This window comes from Leopardus geoffroyi, chromosome C2 (genome assembly GCF_018350155.1).
Source record: "Leopardus geoffroyi isolate Oge1 chromosome C2, O.geoffroyi_Oge1_pat1.0, whole genome shotgun sequence".
Lineage (NCBI taxonomy): Eukaryota > Metazoa > Chordata > Mammalia > Carnivora > Felidae > Leopardus > Leopardus geoffroyi.
In genome coordinates this window covers 4,059,384-4,078,091 of record NC_059333.1, presented here as the reverse complement: position 1 = coordinate 4,078,091, position 18,708 = coordinate 4,059,384, and the positions used below count along the sequence as shown (strand labels likewise).

Here is an 18,708-nt window from a genome sequence, read left to right as displayed (position 1 = left end):
CCAGCCTTCTCTCTGGTCTTAGAGGACCGCCTCTCCCCGTCCACGTGGTTGCCCGCATTGTGACTTCAGGTGCGGCCCCTTCCCCTCTCCCAGGGCCCGGCCGCCTCTTGCTGGAACTTGAGGTCCCTTGGCTCAGAATGAACCAGCCTGGCTGCTGTGCCCAAGGAGCGGGTTCCTGAGCCCCTGCTTCCCAGAGCTTTGGAGCCGCCGGGCTCCTAACCCCCAAGGTCTCCTGGTTCAACTCTGCCCTCAGCTCTGTGCACCTTACCACACCCCGTGAGTAAACCCTTCTGCGGCTTATCAGCCTAGGTCCGTTTTGGTTTTTGCAATTAAAAATCTCCAAATGAGGGGTGCCTGGGTAGCTTGGTGGGCTGAGCATCCGACTCCTGCTTTCAGCTCCGGTCATGATCTCACAGTTCGGGAGTTCCAGCCCCACATCCGGCTCTGTGCTGATAACACGGAGCCTGCTTAGAATTCTTTCTCTCCCCGTCTCTCTACCCGCCCCCCCCCTTCCCAGCCCAAGCTCACGCTCTCTCTCAAAATAAATAAACTTAAAAAAAAATTTTTTTTAATCTCCAAATGAGACATAGGCAATTAAATTAATATGTCCACAAGGCAGTAACACTGATGTTTTATAAAATAATAAATCAGGGCAGGGATAGTCAACCAAGTCTTGGCCTTTTCAATTTCTTATGTTTTTAAGTTTATTTATTTATTTTGAGTGGGGGGACAGACAGAGGGAATGAGAGAGAGAGAGAGAGAGACAGAGAAACCCAAGCGGGTTTGTGGGGCTCAAGCCCACGAACCGTGAGATCATGACCTGAGCCAAAATGCACCAAAGCTCTCCTGGCAAGCACAGGGCCATCGAGCAAGTGATGGAGTTCTCCCGGGGCTGTTTCTTAACAATTCCCGAGGACCAAGAGCGAAAGACACAGAACGTTCTCGTTAACGTGCTTCTAACCTCGCCCTGCTTTTAGTGACATCTACCTCACCCCCTAAAAGTCATCAGGGGAGAATCCAGTCTACTTCTCAAGAGAGATGCAGTCACGGCCCGGGCCCCTCTGCAGACACTCCCCACGGCCGGAGGCTGTGTCCCGTGTGTGCCCTGCTGGCCAGCGGCAGGTGCCCGCCGCGAGCTCGCTGAGCGCACAGAACCACTGGCTCAGGGAGCTGATTGATGGAGATTCAACATCATCACCTGCTGCCCCCAGATCAGTGGATGCAGGTTGTCCTCTCCCACCTCCGGCACCTCTGGGACTGAAACCCTGAGAAGGTTCCGCGGGGAGATTCAATGTCAAGCGGCGGTCTCGCCAAGGAAATACGGCATCTGTGTTCAAATAAGGACCCGGGGATTCCTTTTCCCTCCCACGCTGCCTGAGGCTCGGGTTCCGGAAGCCCAGCGAGCGCGCGGAATCGCTCACACCCTGTCCGTTGCAGAGTCTACAGGGCAAGACTTCACGCCCACACGGAGAAGCAACACACAGGCATCGGCAGGAGCAGGCTGAGGAAGGAAAACCAGGAGGAGGACCACCCAGCGTGGACACATGTTACGGAACCTTCGCGATTCAAACTGTGTGGTGCAGGTGCACGAACACGCAGACGGTCCAGGGGACTAGAACAGCCCGTCCGGAATACACCCCAATGCACGGACACACTTCGTATACGTCGAACGTGGCATTCCAAATCACTGGGTAAAAAATGAATTTTAAAAATCAGGAGCGGGGGGTGTCTGGGTGGTTTAGTTGGTTAAGCATCTGACTCTTGCTTTTGGCTCAGATCACGATCTCACAGCTCCGAGTCAGGCTCTGTGCTGATGGTGGGAAGCCTGCTTGGGATTTTCTCTCTCTCCCCCCCCCACCCCTCCCCTGCTCTCTCTCTCTCTCTCTCTCTCTCTTAAATAAATGAACTCTTGGGGCGTCTGGGAGGCTCAGTCGGTTGGGCAGCTGATTTCGGCTCAGGTCACCATCTCACAGCTCGTGAGTTCAAGCCCCGCGTCGGGCTCTGTGCTGACAGCTCGGAGCCTGGAGCCTGCTTCGGATTCTGTGTCTCCCTCTCTCTCTGCCCCTCCCTTGCTCACCCTCTGTCTCTCTCTCTCAAAAATAAATAAACATTGGGGCGCCTGGGTGGCTCAGTCGGTTGAGCGTCCAACTTCAGCTCAGGTCACGATCTCGCGGTCCGTGGGTTCGAGCCCCGCGTCGGGCTCTGGGCTGATGGCTCGGAGCCTGGAGCCTGCTTCCGATTCTGTGTCTCTCTCTCTCTGCCCCTCCCCCATTCATGCTCTGTCTCTCTCTGTCTCAAAAATAAATAAAGGTTAAAAAAAATTAAAAATAAATAAATAAACATTAAAAAAAAATAAAAAAAAATAAATGAACTCTAAAAAAAGTCAGGATGTGGGAGAAATCCCAGATGGAACACAAACACCAACAAACAAACCTACCCCTATTACAAATGAATGCCATAACCCCCACTCCCAAAGGGGTGGGAAGACACACATCTCACCTAAGAAATTTTGGATGACAACAGCCTGACTGCAGCAGGCATAACCTCGTCAGTAGGTGTGTTTCTCGTGGGTGCTAAGCTTAGCAATGCTGAAACGACTTTGTGCGAGTCCTAGAACTGACCCAGTAAGTAAATATGTTACAGACAGGAAGGGCCAGATGCCTCAGTCTTGGAGACGGAAGGTACAATTAAGGAAAGAAGGAGGCTGAACTCTGCGCTGTCGGGCTGCAATCCGAGCCATCAGTGTGAAGTCATGCTCTCTCAGAGGCGGACAGAAAGGTCCAGAATGGCCGACATGTGCAAACACACACTTATTCCCGAGCTCTGTGCACTGAAATGGTCTGGAAGGAATGAGACCCCAGCAGTAATGAGCACACACGATGCCCAGATCTTGGTTTCTAAACACCTCCCCAAGGAAAGGCATCAGCACTGCTGGCAGAAGTGGCTGAACCCAGGGCTGGAAGAGGGGAAAATAAAAAGCTGGAGAGGAGTCTAGAACAAACGTCTTGTGGAGTCACGAAGAAAGGAAGTGCCAAATCAATACATGTTTGGTATCTGGATGGAAGAACACAAGAGGCTACCGAGAAACATCCACGAGCCCGCACAAGTGCCGATCAGGAAGTGGATACGGACAAGGAGGAGACGGGTAGCTCTTTCTCGCAGTAGAATTGCAAAGAACAAACGCAGGAGAGAAGGAAACGGAGAACCATCAGCCACAAACTGTACGGAAGCAAATGTTGCAGACCAGCTACACCCCGGGTGCCAAAATCAGTGAGCTGAAGTTTGACAAGTGCCAGATTTACATTGTCTCCAAGTAGCTCCCCGAAGTATCTGTTCACCACAAAGGCGAGGACAGGACAGGAGACAAGGTATAAAGCAGAAAACCCGACAGAAACCATCCAAACCACGGGACAGAGGCCAACGTCCCAGCAGTAAGTACTCTGATACTGGCAGACTGGGTGAAATTCGAGGAAGGTCTTCAGCTAAAGGTTTTGTGCGGATGTCAATTCCTCCTATGTCCCACTGCTTGTATCAGGGCACTAGGAATTCTGGTAACATTGTGCCGATGTTAATTTCTTGGTTCGGATGCTATGTTCTGGTTATGTAAGGCTGGGCGAGGAAATGTATGGAACTCTGTTATTTTTGTAACTCTATCTAAAAGCAGCAAAAAGTTGTTTTGTTTTCTTTTTAAGGGCTTTGCAAGGAAACTGCCCACCTTTACTGACCCTTCTTCCTACCTGCCCCACACGGGGCCCATCTCACCCGTGGTGGGCCGTTTTCCAGGTTGAACCCCAAACTGTCCTCTTCTACCGAGGAAGCACAGAGAGGTCAGGCTTGCCCAAGGTCACAGCCCCAGAGCTGCCTTCTGGCCTCAACAGGGCACACACTGCTGTTCCAAGCCGTTCCAGAAGTCCCCTCCCTCCTCAGCAACCCACGGCCGGGCCGGTGGGAATGGAAGTTAGCTTTGGCCGCGTTCAAGTTGATGTACGCATGACACCCACTCTTCCTTCCCCCGAATTCCTGTCTCTTTAGGAGAACGGGTGAGCGCAAAGCCCAGCCGGAACTGGAGCCTCCTCCCGGGTTGCGGACTGACAATTTGCAAAGTCATCAGTGAGCCTCGTTTACTGTTGATTCTTTAGAAGTGAAAAACAAAGCACATGAAACAGCTTGTTTTGCCCAGGCTTGGCCGGCTCCCAGGGAGGGAAGGCCTGTGTCCAGACGGGGTGATGCACATGCCCCCCCCCCCCCCGCCCCGGTTCCTCCTCCTCCAGGGACAGGTTCCTACCAGGGCCTGACATTCACCCCCCGACTGCCACCTGCTCCAGGCCAGCCTTGTGCTGGGTGCAGAGGCGGCCGTGCCCGGAGGGTCAGGGGTCTGGACGGGCTCACCATCCCGGGAGCGGACCAGGGCACAAGTGACCACGAGGTGCAGGGAGCAGGGCAGGTGGCTGGGCTGGGGCTGGGGCAGCATCCTCACGGAACGGGAGGCCCGGGGGCCTCTGCGCTGCGACCTGGAAGGTTAATGAAGTGTTCCGGACGAAAGGAATGGCCCGTGGGAAGGCCCCACAAGGACAGAACCCTGAATGTTTGAGCAACAGAAAGACAATCGGTTCAGGGTGGGACAGATCCACGGCCCTGACCCAAAGTCACCTTCACGTTCTTACCGACTGACCTCCTATATTGTGGCCACGCACGCCGGTCACGGAGTTTGGATTTTTTGTGAGCGCCGCTCAAAGCTCGCGGCGAAAAACTGTGAAGTCTTGTCGCTTTGTTTACTTTTTCAAATGTCAAGGCTCATACACAAGTCAGAGCTATTAATAACACGGTTCAAGTTCACACGGCGTCTTTTTTTTTTTTTTTTTTTTTTACAAAGACCACAAATTGTCCCGCAGTGCTGGTCCTCTGCGTTGAGAACATTCCTCCGAAAAAATCCCCAGGCAAATGACTCAAGAGACAAATAGCTTTGGTGACCCTCCTAACTCAGGGCCTCAGCCAAGCTAGGCAGCCCCCTTCCATCCAAGTCCAGAAGCACCGGCCACGGAACACAGCCCTCGCTCTGGGCCCACCCCCAACCCCCCACCCTCCCCCCGTGTGGCCCAGCAGCGTCCGCCCTGAGAGGGACACCCTGCCCCGGCTGCCCGTCCACCAGCACCCTGGCCTCCAGGGCCTCCTGGCTGGGTGCTGGGGACACACAGCACCAGCAGGGCCGCTGACGCTCACCACAAACCACTTTGTAAACATTCAGGTAAGTGCAGGGGGGCTGGAGGGAGAGCGCCAGCTGTTGCCTTGGGATGCTGGGGTATTAGTTCCCAGGCCGGCGACTGAGCCAGCTCTGGCGGCTTTCTGTTCTCCGCGACTCAACCGCCACCAGCTGGATGGGAATCCCGTGTTTGCAGCACCAGGGGGGACGTGTGGCTGGGTGGGGGGGACCCTGATTGCCTGGTGGCCGGCTGAGGGACAGGGGTGTCTCTGCAGGCCCCTCACTGGTGAGAAGCTACCTGGGGAGCTGGGGACAACCACAGTATATGCTGCCTGCGTTTGGCCAACCTGCCGGGTCTGAACTGTGGGGCGGGGGAGGGGCAACCCGTCTGTGCTCCCCAAACCCCCGGCACCACCCCACCAGCTGGCCCAGCGGCGAGGCTTTCCTCTTGTGGCTCCCCGAGTCACCATCCCGTCTAATTTACAAATGCCTCTGGAGCGAGAGCCGGAATCCCAGGGGCGTGTCTGACACGAGCGGCCTGCACTGCCATAGTCACTGGTCATCCGGGGTCAAAGGAGAGGCCGCAAGTCACTGATCCGTCCTCGGACGCCAGAGATGCCCATTGTTACGATGCTAGGTCAAACAATCGCGCCCTTTCACCCTTTCCGGCTGTGCCTCAATCACGGGAACGTGTGGGTCTCAAAGGGAAACCTGCCATGCACGGCGAGCGTGACTCCAGCCACGGGCACAGCACAGGAACACCTGCCCAGGGGCTAGGTGAGCCCGGCCTCTCCAGCACACGGAAGGGGCTCTGCTACGAGAGTTTAGGGTTCCCTCCAGAATTAAAATTCAAAGCTGGAGCAGAGAGCTTACATGGGGAAGGACCACTGTCTCCGGTGACAGACAATTCCACCTGCATGGAAGATGCCAGCCAGTGTGTCCTCAACCCCCCCCCCCCCAGTGACGGGCTGAGAAGGGGCGTCCCAGGCCAGGGCAGGGGCAGGAGGGCACCACTAAGCTGCTGCTCTGGGGCGGAGAGCAGGCTCCGGGTGTCAACCCTAATCGGGGATTAGCGGGAACAGAGCCGGAGGAGGACGACAAGGGAAACTCCCGCGGGGCCGGCCGGCCACCAGGGTCGGGACAACCACTCACGCCACACCAACACCTGCTCTACCCAGGCCACCAGTCAGCGCGGGGACAGCGGTGGGCCTGGACAGGGCAGGGTACGACGACTCACTTACCCAGATCCTGTCTGCAAAACGTGCCATCTGAGATCATATCAAGCAACGCTTCCAGGCGTCGGGGCGGGCGGAGAAACACCAGGCACCCACAGCCAATCTGCACCTGACACCACGATGGCAAGGAACCTGCGTCCTCGCAAAGCCATCAGAGCAGATCTGCCCGTTTTCAGCTTGACCTCCCACTTCGAGGCAGACACCGGGGAAACACTGATGTCTGAGACCCCGCAGGTGTGGCCAGCAGCAGGTAGAGAACAGAGAACACGCAGGCCAAATCTCGGTCCCCGAACACAGAGCGCGGCCCGCTCCCACACAAAAAATGCGGGTGACCTGGGCAACACCTTCAGCTATTTCTTCGGTGTTCTCGGCTTTCCCTGGCCGACCAAAGACCAATTCCAGACCAGAGCGTTCCTCCTTTCTTCCTCAACGCTCCAGGCACGTGGGTAATCTGGAAGCATCCCATCTAAGGCAACCCTATTTTTTTTAGGCCAATCAAGAAACGTCAGGACGTGAAGAGCCACGACTGAAGCGGGGCCATCCCACATCTGCAGGACGCGAGGGTCATGCCTCTGCGCCGGAAGCTGTCGGGAGTCCCACGGTTAGACGTGAGGGGCGCCGCAGATCACGCGGCCCAGGCTTGCTCGAATTTGACAGAGACCTGGGAAGGGGCTCCCACCTGTTCACATCACCAGCCCAAAGTATGCGCGGCCACGGAACCCAGGCCCACGACGCCCAGGTCACCCGCGGGGGTCAAAGACAGCGGCCTCTTGGGGAAACGAATCCGTGTTTGCGCACATGCGTGAGGTCACATGGCTTTAAGTCCCCCACAAGAGGTGGGGTGGTTCCAGAGTCTCTGGCTGGCTCAATCAGGAAAGCTCGTGACTCTCGATCTCAGGGTTGTGAGTTCAAGCCTGGGTGTGGAGATAACTTAAGAGAGAGAGCGAGAGAGGGGGAGAGGTGAGGGGGTGCCCCTGAGTAGGAGATGTCCAGCTCTGGGCAGCTGGGGCACAGATTCTAGGCATCAAGACAGACGTCAGTCAGCTGACCTTGAGCTGTTTTTTTTTTTTTTTTTTTTTTTTTCATCTAAAAGGTACAGTTTATTTTTTCAACAGCTCAGAACACGGTCTTTTGAGTTGATGAATTTATATTCATTTACACTCAAAGACTCTTCGTTTTTTAAATCTCTGGCTGGGCATGTCAAGGCCAGGGGGAAAGACCAGCCAGAGGGGCCCCTAGGGACTATTCTGGAGGGTGAGGCATCCAGACACGAAGCGTTCACTCTCCTTAAAGCGAATGGCCACAAGCTTCTCCCCTGAGCTGCACAGGCAGGTGAAGGAGGCTGACAGCCAAGGGTGATGAGCAAAGACTGGGGGGTACCTCCCCAAACACACCAGGCCTCGATCCCTCTGTGGAACGCCTAGAAAGAGTGGACGCCGGGGGCTTGTCATCAAGATGTCTCAAGCGTAAAAGTAAGTCACCACATCATCAGCCACGGAAGAAACACACCGCAGGAGAACACAGGAGCAGTTACGTGATAAGTCCCTGAGCTTTGAGGGCGGAGGCAGCTGGCTCCCAGTCCCAGCTCGGCCGCCCACAGGCCGTGTGACCTTGGGCGGGTCGCCGAGCCTGTCTAGGCCTCAGTTTCCCCACCTGTACAATGTTGACGACGCCTCTGTGCCAGGTGTCATGAGGATCCAAAGAGCAGGTCGAGGTACCGAAAGCCCCCCGAACAATGTCCCACAAGTGGCTGGCACTCAGCAAACGGCCACCACCTCCATGGGTCAAGGAACGCAGGCCTTTGGGAAACACATTCTTGGGGGAAAATGCATTTCTACACAAGGGATCATATTGGGGTCACGGTTACTCATCCATCAGGTGCAAAAGCAGTAACTGTCCCGCTGGTACCGGAATCCACCTGGGACTCCAGAAGGGGCAGGGGAGCCAGGAGGGCAGTGGGCGCCTCCCACGAGTCCCTCCCGGGGCGCCCGGGGTCTGGCACACGTGATGTGTGGGGGGCAAGATCCAGCCGCTTTGTCTTGGTCCCCCATCACGGGTCCTTCGCTCTCCGGTCTGTCTCCTAACTTTCCAGAGCGCTCTGCCGCGGGGGAGGCTCACTTGCATCAGGCCGGGGCCGTGGCGAGGCTCCAGGGCAGAGCGCTGCCGCGACCGCCCGCACCCGGCCACCAGCCCCGCGGCCACGAGCCGCCCTCGCAGACAACTCACCCCTTTCCGTTCGGCCTCATCATTCAGGGCGGTCACCCAGGCGGCCTGCCACTGGTTCCTCCAGCTGTTCAGCGTCAGGATCCAGGCGAGCAGCGCGTCCGACTCGGGGCGCCGGCCCTCGCCAGGCTCGGCAGCCCGCCGCGGGGGCCGGGGTCGCGCCCTGGCCAGCGCCCACTGCGCCAGGTACAGGCCCACCGTGCCCAGGGCCACGACGAAGAGCGACACCAAGAGCAGCCACTGGACCTCACCGAGCCACCAGCCCAGGCGGGACATGGTGATGGCGCATACCCGGCGCGCCTGGCCCCAACTTCCCAGGGCAGCCCCCCCGGCCGGGGTGCAGGGCCGGCGGGCGGCGAGCCTAGGACATGAGCGCGCGGCCGGCGGGGCTCGCGGGGGGCGTGGAGGGGGGCGCGGCGGGGCCGGGGGTGCGCGGCCGGCGGCGCGGGCCCGGAGGCCGGGCGGCCGCGCGGGGCGAGCAGGAGGCGATGTGCGGCCGCGGCCCGGGACTGCGCCCCGGCCCCGCACACCTGGGAAATGGGGACGCGGCGCCCGGCGTTCCCGACCGGCGCGTCTGGGCAGGTCCCGGGCCGCGGCCGGCGAGCTTCCTCCTCCGCGCGCCGCCCCGGGCGTCCCGCCCGCGGCCCAGCAGTGGCCGGAGGAGGCTCGGGCCGGGGCGGGGCCTGCGGGGCCGGGACCGCCCCTGCGCCCGGGCCGTCCCGACCGCGTCCCCCCCCCCCCAACCCCCCGCGTCCCGCCCCACCCTCGGCCCCTTAAAGGCCCCGCGGCCCGGCGCCCCGGTCGGGCCCCGCCCAGCCACGTGCGCGCGCCGCTCGGCCCTCCGGCGACCGTCGCGGGCCGTGGCGGGGAGGGGCGGCGGGGGCCGGCCTCCCCCCGCGCGGACGTGGCCCCGGCGTGGCGCCGCGACAGCTCGGTGCGCGGGGCTTTCCAGCTGGGTGGACCCCAGGGCCGCCGCGGGGCCGGCCGGCTTGGCTTCCGTGCGCGTGTGTGTGCGCGCCTGTGCGCGTGGAAGGGTGGTTTCTAGGATCACCATCTGCCCAGCGGCAAGACACTGTCTGGCTTTAACGGACTCGGAAAGTCCCCGGAAATCCACGACTGATCCCTGAAGTCTGGAGGGCCTGGAGCCTGGCCTCACGGGCTGCGTGCTCCTGCCCCAGAAGGTCTCAGAAAAAAATGCCCCAACTTCGTGTGGGTGTGTCGTTGCGCGTTGTGCGCGTGTGTGTCGTGTGTGTGTGTGTGTGTGTGTGTGTGTGTGTGTGTGTGCGCGCGCGCGCGCGGCATGCCCCCTGCGCCCCTCACCTGGGAGACTTGGCCCCCATTCGGAGGAAATGCCGCAAAACACTAGTCCCAGATTCTCCAAGGCCGAAGGAAAGGCCTAAATCACGAAGTAGTGAATCGCAGGTGTTTTCTGCAGCTGTAGGAGGCGGATTTGACCTTGAACGGGGTTGGCCAGACCCAAGGGCTTAGCCGTCGCTCACCTAGCCAGGGTCAGCCTGGTTGCTAACATCACTGGGGATTCTGGCTCTGGGGTTGCAGGGGAGGGGTCCTCCCTGCTTCCCCCTCAGCCCCTCCCTGCCCCTGCGCTGGGAAAGTGAAGCCTTAGAAGCTGGCTCCGAGGGGAGTTTGCTAAGGAGACAGGCTAGTTTGGCAGATCTGGGATTGGGGCCTAGATCTGGTCCACAGGAGAGTGGCATTTTTGATATTTACTATGCAAGAGCCCTGGGAACAGTGGAGCAAAGAGAACCACGGATGATGTGCCAGATCTGTGCTGGACACCAGGTGTTAAAGACAGGAGTGAGGTGCCTGGCTGGAGGCAGGGGGGGTCAGCACAAGGGCATATGAACAAGTGTGTGTGTGTGCGTGCGCACGCGTGTGTGCATGCAAAGGCCCTGAGGCAGAGAGGGCAAGGGGGTGTGAGAGTTGGAGGCAGTCGGGAGGTGGGCGGACGCTGGAACTGGAGCCCCCCAATTATGGGTACTGGATTGTGCCATGGAAAAGAAGCGGCAAGCTGTCTTAATGAAGCACAGAGCGGGGGGAAAAAAATGGAATTTTACAAATGTCACTGCCAGCAGAAGGTGGAGGTCCGGTCGGAAGGAAGCCGGAGGGGGCAGACAGGCCAGCTAGAAGGTGACCCCAAGCATCCAAGAGAAGGGTTTAAATGAGGCCTAGTGCGTGGCCGGGAGGGAACAGGCCCTTACAGGAGATTATTTCTTGCTTAGAGGCTCCAGGCCAGGAGAGACGAGGGTGAGTTTGAAGTTGTGGGCAGGGAGTAGCAGAACGATGAAGGAGTTTACACCCCAGGGGCCTTTCTTTGAGAAAGAGGAAGGGATTGGGAGGCAGCTGGTCCAGGAGCCCTTGTGGGAAACAGAACAGGAAGCTGGCAGGGAGTGCCCAGGTGAGCTGGGGGCAGGGGGCGGGGAGCCAGCCCTTACTTGGCAGGTCTGATATTAGAAAGAGGAAGCAGAATGATCCTGCAAGCTTCCCGCAAGCTACCTGGCCATTAAACATTCCCCTGGGGGGAATGGGGGGCGGGGGGGGGGGAAGAACGCTCCTTCTTTAAGAAATCTCTCCTTATTTGGAGGAAACACCGAATTATGTTCTGACCTGTAGCCAGATCCGTGCAATTGAATAATTCGGGTACTGCTGCCCCCTTACCAGCATATCAGGGATAACTAGATACCTGGGGCTCCGCGTCTCCCTGTTCTGGCTGGCTGTGGCCTTGTCCCAGGTTACCAGACGGCCAGTCCGGTGTGACTGGTGGAACCAGTCTCTTTCCTCCACCGCATACTCGTCCCCATACTCGTCCCCGTCTCCCAGGCATACTCGCCCACTGGCTCACTTAGAGGCTTGAAACAAACTGTAAACTAACAACCAGCCCTTGGTTTGGAATTTGTCACCCGGCTGTAAGTTTTTACAAAGGGAATGTAAACAGGTAGATGGTGACTGACTTCGGTGTAGAAGAGAATTGAGGGGAAATGAGGGGTGGGACGTGGGACGGGCGACTGGGAAAATGCAGGTGGCCAAACCATGCGACAGGAACAGAAACATCTCGGAAACCTGGGAGCATGCCAGGCTCCTTCCGCCTCTGCTCCCAGCCACTGTCCCCCTGCACCCGGGCCCGTTCATCCCCTGCGTGGAGGACCTGGCCATCAGCACCCCGGCTGGCGATACCCCCCGGTCTCGGCACAGTCCCGTCTCCGCCACCCCGAATCCCTTTAGCCCAAGGAGCCGGGACGCTGCTCTCTGCCCAGAAAGGTCTCTCCTCGCCACCAAACCTTCCAAGATGTGGTGGGCTCCAGCAAGTTCCCAGAGCTGGTGTCAACCCCGCCTGAAAGAGAGCCAGGCTGCTTTGAATGGAGCTTCTGTGAGCGGCTGGGGTGGGGGCGGGGGGCCTCAGGGCGGGGCTGGGGCCCTTGGGTCCCGGCCACCCTTCCCGAGCCAGGCTCTCATACTGCCGCCCCAGGGAGACCGTCTTCACGTGAACCTACAGGACCCACCAGAGACAGCAGCCTACCTGGAACTCTCTAGAAGGCATCACTGTGACCCTCGGACCAGGTGGTCCCACAGTGGCAGGGAGGCAACAGTAAAAGCTGGGTTTTCAAAGTCTACTGCAGAACGTTCTGCTGCTTGTGAGACAGACCATAGGCTGTGGCAGAAAAGGCTCCATTGGTCCCTTTTTTTTGTTTCACGTAAAGAACATTTCCAAAATGTAGACACACATGGCCTGCTGGGTGATCCCCATCCAGTCCCTCATTTGGGGGGACTCCGTGCATCCCAGGAGGGAAGTATTTTGACGTCTTTTCCCGCCAAACCAGGAGGTTCCGCGATGATGTTACATTTTAAAAAATGAATGTGTCATATGTGTTTCCTATCTATAAACAAAGTTACACATGTTAACATTTCAAGTTGTTCGTTGCCATTGAGCCACCTGTCCTTATGGATTTTTGAAAGTGCTTAACCCAAAAAATCAGGATGTATAGACTTATTCCCAAGTATACTTAATCCCAAGTAATTATGCTAAGTTTGCAGAAGGGGAAAGGAGGAGGTCCTGGGAGTTGTAGTTTGTCTGTAACTTGGTAGAGAAGTTCCTTCTTCAGTTTGCACGGTTGTGATCACCTCTTGAATCATCTCGGACGACCGCAGCCCTGGGCGGGGTGGGCCGTCGTGGGCGACCCCGAACTCGGACAGACAACCCCGCATTACAAACGTGCAGTTTCCTCCAGGGGCGCTGCACGGAAGACATTCCCAGAATTCCCTCTCGGCAAAATGCCTTCGAGATTTGGCTCCAGGGGCCTCGGCAGTGGGGTCTGAGGGGACACCTGACCGTCTCCTTGGCTACGTTCACAGGGCCCCGGTCATTTCCACAATCCGGAGGCTCGGGGTGTCTCAGGCTGGCTTCCAGTCTTGCCATGGTGGCTACGGGGCACCTGTGAACCCTGTCAACACCAGGTGCCTCAGTGGGTTAAGGGTCTCTTGATTTTGACTCAGGTCATGATCTCACCGTTCACGAGTCCGAGCCCTGCGTCGGGCTCTGTGCTGACAGCATGGAGCCTGCTTGGGATCCTCTCTCTCTCTCTCTCTCAAAGTAAATATATAGACATTGAAGGTGGCCCACGGCCAGAGTCAGGCTCTGTGCCAGACAAGGCTTCCCTCTCCGTTTGACCTTGACTTCTCCTTCCTCCCCATTCACAGGACTGGCTGACGAGCTTCATCCTGGCGCGTGACCCCTTCTCTGGGGGGAGGGCGACAGTCCTGGCAGGTGCACTAACTCCCGCAGCACAGCACGGAAGGGCTGGGAGCCACCCCCCGGCGGGAGTGACTGCCACAGAATCGGCCCCGGCCTCGCTGCACGACCCCGTGGTGGGGGTCCCTTCGATGCCCTGCGTGTGGCCGGGCGGCTGGTGGACAGAGGCCGTAGCTGGCGCTCGGCTGGACGGGCTCACTTCGTTTTCAGGGCAACGCGCAGAGGACAGCATCATCCCGTTTTCAGAGTGAGGAAGCTGAGTTCAGAGAGGCTGAGTCACTTACCCAAGGCCACACAGTGAGGAAGGGGCAGAGCCAGAGGCTGACCCTAGGGAGTATCCGCCCCAGAGCCTGTGCTCTTTCCCTCAGCATGCTACGAAAAGAGGAAAACGTTAGAGGCTGGAAAGGAAGGGGTCCCGTTTCTCGAGTGCTTGGGCGCAGATCCGTCCAAAGAAGATGAATCGCCTTTTGTGCTCTGAAGTCCAGGGGGCACGGACTCTTTCACAACCAGAGGGGAAGGAAGTTCATCGAGGGTTCATTCGAGGGACTCACAGGGAGCTTCTGCTCTGGCCCGGGCCCTTCCTGGGGAAGACAGATTCCTGTCGCAGAGCCTGCTGGAGTGACTGGGTAACCAGATCACCGTCCGGCAGATGCCCACCAAGGAGGGTCCGAGGGGCCATCCCCCCACCAGCAGGGCCTTCCGGGCCCCCCACCTCCCACCCTGAGGGTGAGCTGTCAACAGGATGTGCCCCCAAATCCCAGCCTGGCGATGGACCCGTCGAAGAGCCTGAGTCATGCCGCCCTGCAGGGAGGCGGGGTGGGGAGGGCTCGGGGCCAGAGGCAGGGCTTGGCCGCCTACTGTGGGCCAGCCGGCCTGCCAAGAGCCTGCCCTGGGCCACCCTGATGAATGCGGTCCCTGCAATTCTGCGCCCACGCCGGGTGGATGCAGGAATGTGACCCAGATGGCAGGCCGCATCCCTGCCAGGTGGCCCAGTTAAGCCTCCTGCACGATTGCCCAACGGCAAGGTGACAGGGCAGCTGTGCGTGCACGCGAGGCCGGGACCTAACTGAGGCACGAGAGGTTCAACCTTGCATTTTTAAAAACTCTCTGGTACGCTGAAAAGGTCCTTCTGAGGAGGCAGTCACCTGAACTGTGTGTTCTTCCTCACTCACCCCGTTGGAGAGTCAGATACATCTGCCGTATAGACGTCGGGTTCCTAGGGGCTCCTCAGGTGGCAGTGGGAGCCTGGCGAGAGGACAGGCTGAAGAGAGAGAGGAAAGCACTGGGGACAGAGACCCCCCCCTCCCCTTGTTGGGACTTTGCTGTGGCCTGGCCTGCATCAGAGGCCCCAACAGAGGGTGGTCGCCATGGGGCCCTCCTGCTGGGGTCAGCCCCCTGGGCCACACCAACGAATGTGTGCTACTCCTAGCTTCTCAGAACCTGCCCCATCCACCCCTGCAATCCCCCTGGTGTTGCCACTCCCAGTGCTGACTTGGGAACAACACCGGCTTGATCCAGGGGATGGCTCAGCTAGAGAAGGGCATGCTCAGAGGCGGTCAGCCGGGCCCCACAGGCCGGAGGAAGGGCTCAGCCACCCGATGTGGGACTCCGGAAGTCTCCTCCTGCAAATGTAATTAATGTCTTAATTAATTACATTTAATTTATTAAATGGGGGGCATAAGGATAGAGTCAACTAAATACCTGGAGAGGTGGGGTGGCTCAGTCGGTTAAGCATCCGACTTTGGCTCGGGTCATGACCTCACGGTTCGTGGGTTCGAGCCCCGCGTCAGGCTCTGTGCTGACAGCTCGGAGCCTGGAGCCTGCTTCGGATTCTGTGTCTCCGTCTCTCTCTGCCCCTCCCCCACTTGTGCTCTGTCTCTCTCTCTGTCTCTCAAAAATAAATAAATGTCAAAAAATTTTAAAAATATCTGGAGGGGTATTTCACCTCTTTGAGAGTTAAAGGACACCACCATCAAAGCACCTTTTTTTTTGTTTTTGTTTTTTAAAAGTACTTTTAAATGTTTATTAATTTTTGAGAGAGACAGAGAGTGTGTGTATGCACAAGCAGGTAAGGGGCAGGGAGAGACAGAGGGGGAGACGCAGAATCAGAAGCAGGCTCCAGGCTCCGAGCTGTCAGCACAGAGCCCGACGCGGGGCTCGAACCCATGAACCATGAGATCATCACCTGAGCCAAAGTCGGATGCTTAACCGACTGAGCCACCCAAGTGCCTCTAAAGGGCCTTTCAAACATCCCAGGAGCACCTGTTCACCTACAAAGTCATTCACGTGCTCATCACAAACGACAACTGGCCCAAATAACCCAATAGGACAAAGCGAGCAATTTTGCTGGTCTGGAAAATCCTTCAGCGTGGGCACAACCAATCCAGCGATTACAGGGGGCAAGTGTGAATGCCTTCCGTGTGTGTGCACTTTACAGTAATTCCTGTAATAAGCAACCCACCGGGGACAAGGTGGCCCGGGGGTGGCGGAGACAGACCTGGAATCCGCGCGTTCCCTGCCATGACCCTACACCGCGCAGCACGTGGGCACGAGCCTGCAGAGTCAGAGAGCAAGTCTTCACCCGGATTTGTCGCCGTGTCTCATTTTTCGGTGATTCTGATGGAGTCATCGTCACCCTCACCCAGTGCAAGGTGTAACTGTACCCGTGCACCCCTGGGGTCACCGCACCCATTCTCTCGGCGCCTGGTTTCCCGGGGTGGGGGGGTACCAGCTCCGTCTCGGGGACCCCATCCTTGTCACTGAGCTGGGAGGGGGAGGAGCCAGCAGGGCAGGGGGATGCCACCTGCGGGCCCCAGAGTCCCTCCGGCTCTGCCTCCCCGCCCGGTCTAATCCGACCTTCCCTAGGTTGAGGGGGCCACAGACATGAAGCCAGGAACTCCGTGGAGGGAAGCAGCCCAGCCTGAGTCCTCGGGGCTCTTCCCCAGGTGACAGAAAGAAGGTGGCTGCTGGGTCCCAGGGTGGGGGGCGGTGACAGCAAAAGGTCCCCCTTTAGCCCTCCCCTTTCTGTGTGTTCAAGCACCCAAGGATCCTTCCTGGACACGTTCCTGATTATCCACACGGGTATCGTCTGAACTGCACGCTTCTGTGTCCGCGAAGATGGGGGACGAACCCTGCCCCCACACCCGTCGGGCCCACATGCCGCGGGGGTCACGCCAGCAGCCTTGCTAACGCTCACTCGATCTTGGATCTTCGCTGGAGGACAGCAGCAGGTGCAAGGCCTCCCCGAGGGAACAGGAGTTGGCGCAGGATGGTTTCCAGGGGCTCGCGTCCCATTGTTCCCAGGCAGGACAGAGCGGTGCAGGCTGGCTGGTCTTTGTCACCGAGGAGCGGGACGTTCGAAGCCAGGGGCCAGCAGATGAAACACCAAGCGGCTGGAAATGAGACCCCCACATTGAACAGACCCCTTCGAAAGGCACTAGAGAAGGGAATGTTCCAGGGGTAAAGGGGGGGTGTCAAGGAAGCTGGTCCTCACTGACGCCGGCTGCACGACCTCAGAAAGTCCAGGCCAATATTTGTATGAAGGGGGTAGCAGGCTGGGAACACCCAGGGCTCCCGCAGAAGTCCCCCTGCAGGGCGACAGCATTCACTGTTACCCCGGAGGCCCCTTGGCCACACTGCTTCGTGGGACACGGATGCCAGGCTGCCCAATCTCCAGGGGAAGCCGGCAGATGAAGCCACCTAGGGTCTTGTCAAAAACCACAGCCCCCGAGTGGTGTCACTTTGGCCGGGTGACTTTACGCCTGACCTGACCGTGGGTCGAGCCTCCCGCAGAAATGTAGTCTCAGCCTGGGAGTCAGGAATTCTCCGGTGGGCCCAGATGGGGTGACCGGTCTCCTGGACCTTCTCCACTGCCCCCGCCCCAGGAAGAGGAGGGGATCTGCGGGATCAACCCCCACCCACCCAGGGAAGGCGACCCGGCCTGAAACAACCCTTCCTTTCTCTTGCTAGCAACTTCCTTGTCCCACCCTCCTTCCTACAAAAACCTTCCATCTTGTTGGGAATCGAGCCCCCCTGTACTCGCTGGATGGGGCGCTGCCCCATTCGTGAGTGGCTCAATAAAGCCCGTCAGATCTTCAAATTACTCGCTTGCATTTTTTTACCAGTCTTAGCCAATACAACTGAGTTCAGACAAATCAGTAAGTAAAAATAAAGGGAATTAAAGGGAATTCAAAACGTGCAATTTTTGGATTTAGCCCGCAACGTGCCATGACACGGTCCAATTGGACAGGACTGCCCCTGGTAGGGGCCCGAAGTCCAGAAAGTTCTGGAACTCCCCGAGAGCCCCCTGGTTATTACGGACACCGCTAGGGCTAACACATGCGTGGTGCATACTGTTCACAATCCCTCCTGAGCTGGGAGCAGCCTTCGTAAAGAAGAAAAAAGGCCACCCTGCAGCTCAGCGTCCTTCTTGACGATTCTCTAAGGCCTTGGTCCCATCAGAGGGGCCTTTGGAAATCATCTGGCATTTAGTCCAAGCAGTTGTAGAGGGCCAGGTGACATTACTTGGTGCAGTAATAAAACCGTGCATATTCACTAAAAAACATCATGGCTCCTCTGTGATGAGGTCTTTTTGGGGTGACAGTGGGGTTCGTGAGGTCCGGAGCCAACGGCCGAGAAAGAATTCTTGAAGTTGCATTTGGCGCAAAAAGGTCCTCTTATTGAAGCCCTGGGACAGGACCCAAGGCAGGAAGAGCTGCCCCGGGAGCAGGAGCGGAGACTGGTTTTATACTGTGGGGTTGGGGGAGGTAAAGGCCAGAGGAATTTCCAGAGAGATTTTCCTATGCTAAAGAAGACTTCCAGGATCCTGGAGGCCTAACTATTGTCAAACTAGGGTTGTTTGCCCTCTAGCAAAGCGTTAGCAGTAAGACAGTAGAGAGTTCCTGGAGAGACCTTTTACTCTGCCGGCCTCAAGTAGTTGTCAATGGGCTGCAGGTTAGAAGGAAATTTAATTTTATCTGCCATTTCCTTCTGCCTTTGTTTCCCACGTCACCATGGAGGGGTGATGTTGGGGCTCCAGGAAACGGAGTCTATAGGTTTCTGGAGATTAGCTATTGATAAGATTGCCTCTTTCTGGTGATTTACTAAGATATTTGTAAATAGATGGAGACTCAGGTCGTGCGGGTCGATGATCTCTATCAGTTAACCATTTGTTTCTCCCCTTTCCTTTGTTCTCAGGCAGCCAGGAATGCCTGAGGAATGTCGCACATGTCCCACGGTGGAGGGAGGGGGTTGGGGTGGGGGGTTCGGCCTGTCAGCGTGCCTTA

At 57.8% G+C, this 18,708-nt stretch overlaps 1 protein-coding gene and 1 long non-coding RNA gene across 2 annotated transcripts in view; one reads left to right on the top strand and one right to left on the bottom strand.

The window, feature by feature from the left end:
• The window catches only part of C2CD2 (C2 calcium dependent domain containing 2), a 51,588-nt gene extending 42,230 nt beyond the window's left edge, over window positions 1-9,358 (bottom strand). The window contains exon 1 of the mRNA XM_045501308.1: window positions 8,662-9,358. Within this exon, the coding sequence (XP_045357264.1) occupies window positions 8,662-8,934 (273 nt within the window). The 5' untranslated portion in view covers window positions 8,935-9,358. The remainder of the gene's footprint in view (window positions 1-8,661) is intronic.
• Window positions 9,359-15,791: 6,433 nt separating this feature from the next.
• Window positions 15,792-17,525, top strand: LOC123575990. The gene is made up of 2 exons (XR_006701120.1): window positions 15,792-16,653; window positions 16,727-17,525. It is a non-coding gene; the product is annotated as an uncharacterized LOC123575990 (long non-coding RNA).
• Window positions 17,526-18,708: the final 1,183 nt, after the last annotated feature.